At 35.4% G+C, this 12,061-nt stretch overlaps 1 protein-coding gene across 3 annotated transcripts in view; it reads right to left on the reverse strand.

Moving 5' to 3' along the window:
• LOC102593612 (transportin-3) overlaps window positions 1-12,061 on the reverse strand; it is a 75,477-nt gene that overhangs the window by 15,928 nt on the left and 47,488 nt on the right. For all 3 annotated transcript variants that reach the window (XM_015307911.1, XM_006338689.2, XM_006338690.1), the window contains exons 15-16: window positions 4,284-4,419; window positions 3,126-3,275 (exon numbers count right to left, since the gene is read on the reverse strand). In XM_015307911.1, coding sequence (XP_015163397.1) covers window positions 3,126-3,275; window positions 4,284-4,419 — 286 coding nt within the window. The remainder of the gene's footprint in view (window positions 1-3,125; window positions 3,276-4,283; window positions 4,420-12,061) is intronic.

Raw genomic sequence — 12,061 nt, forward strand, 5'->3', positions numbered from 1 at the left:
TGTGTCTCCTTTATATATATATATATATATATATATATATATATATGTTCAGGCCTTTTCGAAAAGGTTAATGAAACCAAAATATGGTTCTCTACGAAAGAAACTCAATCATCTATACACATTGGGGTCTCATGGGTAAACCAAAAAGAAAAAAAAACTAGAAACATAAGATTGCTTTGCAATTTCACAATATCACTATCAACCCCTTCAAACACTCTCATGTTTTAGTCCTTCCAAAGAATATGCATGATGCTTATGGAGCAACATCCCATGCCCTAGATCTTCTCTTTCTTCTTCTCAACAGTGTTTTGGAAAGCAAGACGTGGAAAAAAGTGATGAGGGCTCGCTTCACCGAAGCGAAAAGCATAAAGCGAAGCACACACTTTTTTCAAATAAAGTGTTGTTTAGTATAAAAATAGGAAAATATTAAATATGCATGGATAAATAACCAAGAACTCAATAGAAATAATATATTAAGCAGGTCTTTCAATTCTTAAATTAAAAAGTAAATAATAGATACTAGAAATAGAAAGTCAATAATCCTCCTAAGTCATACTCTCTCCGTCGCAATTTATGTCAGTTAGTTTGACTTGGTATGGAGTTTAAGAAAGAAAGACTTTTGAAATTTATGGTCTAAGATAAGTCATAGATTTTTGTGTGGCTATAAATCATTTCACTAAGGGTAAAATGGGCATTTTGAAGTTAAATTGTTACTAAATATAATATGCGTAATTCTTTTTGGGACCGACTAAAAGGAAAGTAAGTCATATAAATTGGGATAGAGGGAATAACAAAATAAACAAATGCATAACCAAATCACAAGGGGAGCAAATTCTTATTCTTCAACAAAACAGAGTATTGCAGAATGCGACTTACAGTAGCATTGAAAAACAGTAAGTTGAAAAAGAAAACCCTAGCAGTAACCCGCAGCAGATAAAAGAAGAAGAGAAAAAGAAGAGATGAAAAACTTACCTTGCAAGTCGTTGAAAGAAAGTCGCAGCAGTCGCACAAAAGAGGGAAATGTTTGGAAAGAAGTCTCTAAGTATCTTTACAGTTTTTTTAAAAAAAACCTAGTTAAAGCTGACCTCGCTTAAGCGAGCTTTTTCTCGCTTTTACAAATGTCACACTTCTCACTTCAGTCCCAGAAGCGCTCACTTTTTCACCATAGCATTGCTTCAAGGAATAAATCGACAGCATGTCGCTTCGCTTCATTTTGCACTTTAAGCGACAAAGCGTTTGCCAGTGAATGCTGATGGGGTGAAAATTCAAAGGAAAAGGGTATAGAAATACTGAAGTAGAGAACAAAGCAAAGAGCATGAGGCATAACACCAAAGGTACAAATGTGGACTACTCGAAAAGAAAGATTCTGAACCAATACAAAACAATTTGGTACAAGCGGATCACATTCATGTTATTTTGCACAAATGTTGGAAGCACCTATGAAATACAAGTAACATAAAAGTTTGAGTGCTTTTTCAGGTAGAATCATGTTTTTTTCTGTTATTCTAAGATCTTGTGTGCTTTTTGTTTATGCAGGGATTATTTCTCTTTCCCTTAATAAAAATATGCTAAGTTGGATGTGTGGAGACAAACACAAGAGTCTAACCTGTTTGGCCATGAGGATTTTTAACTTTCTTTCGGATTTGTTTTTTTACTTTATACGAAAATCCGCATTTGGCCATGAAAATTTCAAATTGAAGTTGTATTTGGAATTTGGAAAACACCAAGAACTTTGTTTTCACTTTAACTATATTTTTCTTTTTCCAATTTTACCAGAACTGATTTTATTTTTATAAAATTACCTCTTTTAAATTATATTTCATATTTTGAGGTAAAGTACATTCAAACAAATAAATATTATTTGCAAAAATTATAACCGTTTCTCTAACTTCAAAAACTTCAAATTAAGTAAAAAAAATTTGTAATAGTATGTAGTAGATTTTATATGAGATCTAAATTATGACATTATGTTCGTATCTATTTTGAGACAAGTTAGGTGATTTTGTTAGTTCTTAGAAATCAGGAGTATAAACCATATTTAGAAAAAGTACATTCAAATTCTAAATATTCTTTGCAAAAGTATGGCCAACCACAACTCCAACTCTAACTTAAAAAAATTAAAATAAAATGAAATATTTGTTTTCATGTCCAAACACCCACTAAAGGGTTCAAGTTGAGCACGACCAAGACAAATTGCTAGGAATGCAAGTTCAGTGACGTAACTCATGAGGTTGGCGTGAAAGTGAGGCTTAATACCCAGATCATCCAGAAAAAAGGAAGTTTTAAGTATCATAGGTCATAATACTAAGTAATCAGAAGACTGACAATGATGTCACACACTGTATTGGTGCATGGTGGATGAAAAATAGAGGCTCGAATCCGGAGTCTTGTGTGACAAGAAGGGGTCACCAAAACTTAAAGGCAAGTTCTACACAGTGGTGGTAGTTTCTTGTTTCTTTGATTTTTGTTACTATTTATTGTTCTTTATACTTCGATTATCGTATTATTTTGTTATAGTTAGTGCTCCTTTTAAGCTTGCTTTGTCTTGTCGTGTTTAGTATTTTTCCTTGGTTTCTTCACTCCTGTTATTTTCTTGAAACGAGGGTCTATCGAAAACAACCTCTCTTCCTCCCAAGATAGGGGCAAGGTTCGGCGTACACACTACCTTCCCTAACCCCACTTGTGGGATTACACTAGGTATCTTGTTTTTGTTGTACTTTATAAAAATATGAATTTCATTTTATAAAAATATTAAAGTTGATAATTGGTCCATACATAACACTCACAAAAATAAGACATAACTTTAGGCGGTATTGCGACAAGGAGACCTATGTTACTTGGAATCTCCAATAATGTTGCCTCACCTGAGTTGAATACTTTAAAAATACACTATTTGAAGTATCTGACACACACACATTGATATTTTTGAAGAATCCGAGCTACATAGAAGGAGACTAGGTGACACAACTCAAACAAGATTATTTAATACGAAATGTTGAAAGAACTTCAAAATAGTACGGGGAAAAAGAGAGATACAACACTCTTTATAGAACCACAATATAGTTATATACTGTTATAAGTTCATGACATGAAAGAGATACAAGAAAAGAAGAAGATGAACTTACTAGTTTGCCAATAGCTTTGTAGCAAGGTGAGACCAACCTAGCCAACAAATTATTCTTCAGCTCCTTGTTAGGAAGGGAACCAAGTATCAAGGTAATCGCGCTGACTACTTTTTCTTCATCCTCTAGAGGCAAATGCCTTTCATCCAAACTCTAAAAAAATATGTCCAACACAAGGAACAAGAGAAACAATAGCAATTACACTTTAATTATCACTCCAATAAATGATAAAACCAAACTTACAGATCCAAGAAATGAGAAATATCTATACGAATTATTAAAAGGTAAACAATTATGTTTATCAAATTTTTTGTCCTAAAATACCCCTCCAATCACCCCAACTATCAAGACAAAGAAAAAGTCGATAAGGTCATAATATTGAAATGGATAGCTATACTTTCAACTCCTCTCACTCTCTAAATCAACTATCATATGCTTTTTTCTTTCCAATTTTAATTTTCATTAAATTTCAATAAACTATGAACATGTACAAGTGCGTGACATTTAGTCAATATTATTGGAAATTCATTTCAAACCAATGTCTTAATAACTAAAAATCCTGCAGAAAAAGGGATTGCCAATTGTGTCCAGATGCATGTTATGTAGTGACGCTAGAGAGACAAATAATCATCTGTTCCTCCATTGTAAAGTCACATCTCAGCTTTGGACTATGTTCCTCAGTTTAACAGAGACAAAATGGTCAATGCCAGAGCACACAGCAGACTTGTTAAGTTGCTGGATTAGGAGAGGGGGAAGCAAGACACAGAAGAAGTGGTGGAGAATAATCCCACACTGTATCTGGTGGACTATCTGGAGGGAGAGGAATGGAAGAAACTTTGAAGATAGATTCAACAACATTCAGAAAATCAAAGAGAGCTGCATAGCAACTTTCTACTTTTGGTGTAAAGAACATTGTATAGAAAATGCTGAACAATTAGTAGATCTTTTAGGATTACTGTAATTAGTTTCTCGTTCTAGTTTGTTACTACCTTTTTGGAGGTCTCCAGCATACCTTAATGCTGAGGAAAACAACATTATCAGTTTCAAAAAAAAAAAAACTATTTTTACCTGAAAATTACTGCAATACAAAATTACTTGAACAAAGACCAAGGACCTTCAAGTAAAAATATTTTGATACACCATACAGTTTATAGGACAAACCTCTCCAATCCAAAGTAAGATCTCCAAACTTGAATGTTCATACATAGGGGTAGCGGCATCTTCACATAACTTGAGCAAAGCACTGGCACAAGCTGCTGAACATAAGGGTTCTGAGATGCCCGTTGCAAGAAATAATCTGAAAATAACATATTAAGATATCACTACAACATCAACAGGAATGCTCATGGACAAGGTACAACAAATGCCACCCAAAAACAAGGGGAAAAAAGAGGTATGTGGTTGATAATGGAAGTCTTTTTTAATGCTTTCACCACACAAATAGACAGAAAAACTTTGCAGAAGAAATGGGACACGAGGACTGTCAGAGGAAGAGTACGAAGAGAAGAGGGCAATTCATGATATTATACAAACAACTGTAGAAAAAGTATGTCGCGAAAAAAGGATGTAGGGAATCAATTTTAACCAAATAGGAGCCATGGAATGAGGAAATGGAACACGGGAGTTTTCAAAAGAGGAAGTTTGGAAGCAGGCTAGACATATGCTGTGGGGATAATTTCCCAGACCCATTCGATGAAGCTTTCTTCTAGCAGTGTTGGAGCAGAGTAAACAAAAATTACATAGTACTCACTCCATTCATTTTATATCCCTTGAAAAGTTGATAAGAGCAACAATATCTTTTTGTATTGCCATTGTAACAAAGAAAGAAGGGGCCGTTCCATTAGAGAATTTGACCCGTAAGTTCTGTTGAAAATCAACAAAAAATAACGTAGTTTTGTATTATAATGTCACCAAAGTCATTATGTTTCAAAATAGTATCCTAATAATTGAATATTGTAGAATATTTTATATGACATTCTAGGATACTCTAATTAAATGTACAAATATATTTAGATACCTTTGTATGAGTAGATAATAACTGCTTACATATTGTAAGTAGAGAATAACTACTTTATCTTAATGTACTAGATTAAGCACATAAGATTCAAGAAACTCATGTTCAGTAATGTCAAAATCAAGTTTTATACATCTCTCGTGTTCAGTCTTTTATTTCTTTACATGGTATCAGAGCACTGGATCTTTGTAGAGACTCAAATAAAGCTAACCTACTAGCCGGCAGCCTTGCACTGCTGCAAGTCGGATGATTCTTTTTTCTATTGAGCATCTGGAACTACTACTTTTTCCCACTGCCAGCACAACTCCCGCTTCCATAATCCAGCATCTCTCTCTCTCTCTCTCAAGTAGGGGTGTTCGATTAAAAACCAAATTGAAAATCAAATCAAACTAACTTTAAATTTTTTCTTAGACATATTAGTGATCCTTGCTTATAACATAATATTTAATGACTATTATAGAGGATAGATTTATGCTTATTTAAATGCTTGATTCTAACGTGTATGCCACTTTCTTAGCATGTGCTGTTTTCAATTTCACAAGACAAGTTTTATTAAGGTCATGTATTTTTTTCAGACTTTGAGATATTGTTTTACCAACTATTCTTAAAAGTAGGTGAAACATATCATATTTAGGTTTTGATATTGAGTTTTGCATCCATATTGAAGATTTCAAGAGTCATTTGTTTATCCTTTTTAAATATCAACATTTGGTTAGGCTTAAAATTATATAACTGTAAGATATATTAATGGAGGGGAACAATTATCATATATTACAAAGAGAATTTCTCACATTAGAATATTTTAGTAGATCACAAAACTGGCTTGATTCATGGAAAAGTTTATTCACGACTTAATAGATTGAATGGGTTGAATTTGTATAGCATGTCCACTGAAAAGAAAATAATCAAAAAAGACCAAACCAGTAAAAAACCAAAAAATAGTTGGTTTGGGTTTAGTTTCGATGAAAACCAAACCATGAACACCCCAACACTTAGGCTACCAACATTGTTCCTATCTAAAAGCCGATACCGCTCCTCTCTCAATTATTGACACTAATATTTCTCTCCGACAATCGATGCCACTCCTCTCTGTAGTGATCCATCACTTTTCTCGGAAAAAGAAAGTAAGGGTGATGCAAGATTATTGGGGGTAAGAGGGAGGATATTGCATGATCACACAAATACAACGAGGGAAAGTAGATCAAGAGGCCTAGTGCATCTACCTAATATATGTGTACCATGCTTGTGCCACTGTCAATGAACTATACCGCTATCCCAAATAAGTTGGGATCGGACATATGAACCCTCTATATTCATTGACCTCTATTTACGTACATAGAGACATCAGGGAGGCAGTAGAAGGTTGGAGTGAGTGGAAAGTTGACAAAGCCAACAGGAAAATCTAGAAGATCCCAGCAAGTATATTTTGGTGCCTTTGGCAAGAAAGGAATCACAAATGTTTTGATGCCATATCAACTCCAAGCCACTCTTTGGAAGCTAAAGGCCTTTTGTATCTTTTTAGTTAGAACACTCATTCCCTTGTAAATGATGTTGTCTCCCTCCTAGATTTCATCAGTTCACTCACTCCAGTTTAACCCATATACCTTTTGTTAGTTTGTTAGCTTCCTGGGCTGAGTTCTGTAACAATGTATTGGAGCCAACATTTACTTGTTTTTGTAACTATGAATCTTCATGAAGCCAACAATAAAAACACCTTATTTCATCCAAAAAAAAAAAGAAGGCGAAGGTACATTTCATCCTAAAAACTATATCATTTGCCTTCTACGGCGAATAAGGGATTCATCAGATCTCACACTTAACCTTGGACACTATTTCTTTGTTTCTATTGTTTCTATTGTGTTCTATCTTCAGCTACGTATGCATTGATTCTAAGAAATTTTAACTCTTTTGAAATAACTTTCCTCCATACGTTTCAGGTCTGCCTCATCCTCTACTATTGCATAATTGGTTATTATTACATTGGTCATCAACCAATTGTTGTGGCAGAAAAATCACATAGGTTATGGAGGAATTTTTCTGCGGATATGACTAAGGAGGTGAAAAGGCATCATCAGCTAAATTGGAAGACAATCACATTTGGTATTGTTAGAATAGAAATAGGAACAAGAATAGTATATAGAATCCTACTTGGAAAAAGATTAGTATATAGAATCCTACTTGAAAAAAGATTGTATTATGGTGTCTATAAATAGGATTTCAATGTAATAACGTAGATACACAATTCAATAATTTTCTTCTCCAATATTTCTCTCACAAGGTATCAGAGCTTCTACGATCCTGGTAGAGAATCAAAGAGCTTCCACTCCGAGGGACGGCTATGACCCATATATATCGCCTGCCTGACCAATGGCCAAAGATATATGCATGAACCCTACATTCAGGAGAAGAAAACTCAGTCGGACAGGTCACCGTGTGACAATTTCCGGTGACTTTCTAGACTGTTTGGTGTCAACCCCATATTTATTAGTGTTTGTGTAGAGCATCGTGCATCATTCCGATGACTACTTTCTCATATCGAATTTGCGTAGCACCGTGCATCTTTCTGGTGACTACATGCCTATATCTGATTTCTGTAGCACTGTGCATCATTCTAGTGACTTTTTTCTCATATCTCATTTGTGTAGCACCATTCACCATTCTGGTGACTACTTTCTCATATTGAATTTGCGTAGCACCATGCATTTTTTCGATGACTACTTTCTCATATCTGATTTGTGTAGCACCGTGCATCTTTTTAGACTGCTTTCTCATATCTGAGTTGTGTGGCACCGTGCATCTTTTTGGACTGCTTTCTCATATCTAAGTTGTGAAACACCGTATGTCTTTTTATGTAAGACCTCGGAATCTAGTAGTCTAAGCTAGGGGCTAAGTGTCAAATCACTAGACAAAGATTTGAGCCTAAGCACCCTTCACGAGGACCCATACGGGCCGTGAAGGGCACCACGAGTCGTGGTGGCTCACAGTAGCTAACCAAAGAAGCCTCACCTCCCACGACCACCATGACGGCTCGTGGTGGGGACCACGGGTCGTGGTGATGTTCCTAAAAGGCTAGGCAGTAAGTATGCTTAGGTAGCCTTCTCCCACGAGCCACTTGATGGCTCGTGAAGGCCTTGACGGCTCGTGGAGGTGGGCGTGTGGGGAAGATGAGTTTAAGGGTGGCAACCCAAGCCACTAGTTTAGGACCACGGCTTGTGAAAAGCCTCTCGTGAAGGTGGGTCGGAAGCTTTTAGTTAAGGGGCATATGGGTCTTCTTCATATTTAATTAAATCAAAGCCATGTCGTTTTACCCATGCCTAGGACCCCTGTATAAGTGATTTTAACCCCAAAACTCACTTATTCAAGTCATTCTCTTAAAATCACCAAAAGAATTGGGTTCTTCCTCTCCAAAATATTTCTCTCTCTAGAACTTGAAGAAGAAGAAAGGGTTGAAGCTAAGGTCAAGGTCAAGTCTCCATTCCTTAAGCATTTGTGGGCTTTGATAGCAAGGTATGATAGTTTTTCATCCATGGAGCCCCTAAGTTCTCCCAATTAAAAAGTAGAAATTCCCCAATTTGAGTTAGGGTTTTCTTCTAAGTAATGGGTCTTTGTGAATGTTGATTCAATTGATGGAATTAGGATTGTTTATGCATGAATTGAGAGGATTACATGCTTTTATGATGAATTTCCATGTACCCATGCCTAACCCATGATTCTAAGTAGAAGTTGATGTAGATGGGTTTTATGCCATAAAAGGAGAAATTATGGGTTTAGATGTATTCTTATAGGATTGATAAGATACATTAGAATTGCTTTGAGATTGAAGCATATATGATGATTTATGATTAGAATTGCTTGATATTGAAGCATATATGATGATTTATGATATGAAGGGCTTTGAGAGTGACGCTTATGCATTAATTGTGAATTGTTGATGTGATTGATTGTGGAAGGGAATTTCCCACATGATTTCTTCTATGTATGTATGAATGTGAAAGGCCTTCTCACATTGAATGATTCTAGGTTGAAAGGATTGTTCACCTAAAATGAATCTAAGTTAAGAAGGCTATAAAATTGATGAGGCAAAGAGGTGATTACCCTTGATCTCCATATGAGAAGGATAAGGGGGCGATTACCCATATTCCCTAAAGTAGGATGAGGGGCGATTACCCATATTCCTTAGAATAGAATAAGAGGCAACTACCCTTATTCCTTGAAGTTGAACAAGAGGCGACTACCCACGTTCCTATGATGTAAAAGACAAGAGGCAAGTTCCCATGTCACATGAATGTTGGACTAGAGGCGAATACCCATGATCCTAAATAAAGGGACTACAAGCGACTACCCACGATCCCAAAGTAAGAAGGATAAGAGGCGACTACCCATGATCCTTTGTAGCAAGGCAAGAGGCGAGTACCCATGAGCCTTTATAGTTAGGCAAAGAGGCGAATCCCCATGTCTTTAAAAGTAAGCAAGAATAATATGTGAAATGCTAAGATGAATAATTAGCTTGGATTGATGCTTGAGTTGTCTTCCATGATATATAAGACTAGAGGCAGATTACCGAAGACTTGATGAAGGATAAGTTGAGGTTACTTCAAGAAGTACTCCTCCTATGTTATGATGATCTATTATGTGCATTGATTATGTTTTATGACTTATGTTGTCTAATGCTTATGTTTATGTTGTTTATGCAAGCTATCATATTTAGTACATGTTTGTACTAACGCATACTCTTGCGTACATTTCTTATCCAAATGTAGGGTCTGACGATCTCGACTCTCATCCCTGTGGCTAGGATTTATAGTAGAGGCAAGGTTGAATATTGGTGAGTCCTCATAGCATTCGAGGATTTGGCCACTATTTCTCTTATGTTCTTTTATTTTAGTTTGTGAACATTGTTGTATGGGATGTGTCCCAAGAATCGATTGCATTAGATGGTTTTTAAGACAAGTGTATTAGACTTCCGCTTTTGAAATGCAAACTTTGATTGTGTTGAAATGTTTTAAAAATCCCGTCTATTTCTATTATCTTGACTATGAAAGCTAAGCGGCTTGTATGAGGCCTCTCGGGGTCTTGTATGCCATGTTACATCTAGGGGCACCCCTGGGTCGTGACATTTTAGTGACTCTTGAGATTTGATTTACGTTGTTCCATGCGTCATTTGGATGACTCCTCATATCTGACTTACATAGTTTCACTTTTTGTTAGTAGTGCGAAAACCAACACCGCCAAGAGGTACACTGTCTCCGTGCAACCAAACCGCAAGCAATGTCATTTTGAATCAACCTCCCTCGCAGATCCCTTATGCGCGACTAGATCTAGGGTTCCAGTGACAATGTCAGTACCACACACGGATGCGTGAACATGTCCGAACAGTATTTTGGCAACTTTGTTGTTCCAATTCGACTTGTCTCTTGATTCTAACATGATCCATATATTTTATACCAAATTTTGAGCACTTTTTGGCGACCATGCACTATGAAGACATAAGGACCATCTGAGCAATCACCTAGTTTTGTTGCTCAGGGGAAGTTTAGTAGCCTTGTATGCCAATTGTGTAGGTCACTTTGTGGTCTGAAACAATCTTCTCGAGCTTGATTTGAGAGGTTCAACACAGTAATTCAGAAGTTTGGCATGACTCATGTAGGAACTGATCATTCTTTGTTTTATCGGCATTCTGCATCAAATCAATATTTCATGAGAGGACTATACACAATTTGATAATATTCTTCTCCAATATCTCTCACATGTATGAATATGGGATGCTTAAGGTTTAAAGCATTATGAGTTTCTAATGAGGTAGTACTACAAAGTGCATTTGGAGAACTAAACACGTGGGAAGAGTCATAGCAAGCTACTATCTATCTATCTATCTATACTACCTTAAAACATGAACTCCCATACCCCAACTAAAAGCATCCAATTTAGTATATCTTCTATACTTTATGTTTATATTTATTTATATTATATTCAAAGCAAACAACTTTCCACATTGAAGGGTTGTGACTTTTTTGATGAGTTGTGACTCTTGCAAAGCATTGCTACTTCTCTAAGAAAATACAATAAGCACATGTTCATACTATCCTTTGCTAGCTATAAATAAAGGGGTTTCCTCTCATTACTAAACATACTACCTTATAAGCAAGAACTTTCTAATTTGAATGTTAAATTACTATAATATCCCAACTAAAAACACCCCATAACTTGAATGTTAAATTATTATAATACCCAATTTAGTATATCTTTGATATTTTATATTTATATTTATTTATATTACATTAAAAGCAGACACTTTTTTACACTTCTAAAGGGTTGTGACTTTTCTAATAAGGCCCCATACACACTAATTCATACTACCATTTGTTGGCTATAAATAGAAAGGTTTCCTTTCATTTTCAAACAATCAATTTTCTAAGTTTTCTACTCTTCTTATACAACTCAATTGCGATTTGCAGTTGCTAAGTTATTTCAAAGCTCAGTGGAATTAAAGGTGTCATTATTTCGCTGAAGTAAATCACTCTATCATCCTGGGAGGACATATTCCATAACCTCGGGTACTTGAGGGGAATAATTTCCTTTAAGGACACATCGTGAATTCAGTGAACTTGAGTTTTCATTCTATCATCTTGGTTTATTATTATTACTTTTGAGTACTATTCATGTTTTATTGAATACATATTTAGCAAGTAACAAAATAAAATGTAATCACAAAATAATAAAAAGTAATTTTATTCATCAATATTGTGAATATAACTCTGTTCATTCCTTAATTATTCTCTGTAAATTTTATCCGTTATTTGAGGACCATTAATAGCATATTTCTCAAATGTAGGTTGATTTGGACAAGATATATTTGATCACGGGGTAAATTTTGAGAAAGATTGTATTTGATGTCTTGATCTCTTTCTGAATATCCAAGGATCAA

Source organism: Solanum tuberosum, unplaced genomic scaffold (assembly GCF_000226075.1).
Source record: "Solanum tuberosum cultivar DM 1-3 516 R44 unplaced genomic scaffold, SolTub_3.0 scf00004, whole genome shotgun sequence".
NCBI classification, from domain to species: Eukaryota; Viridiplantae; Streptophyta; class Magnoliopsida; order Solanales; family Solanaceae; genus Solanum; species Solanum tuberosum.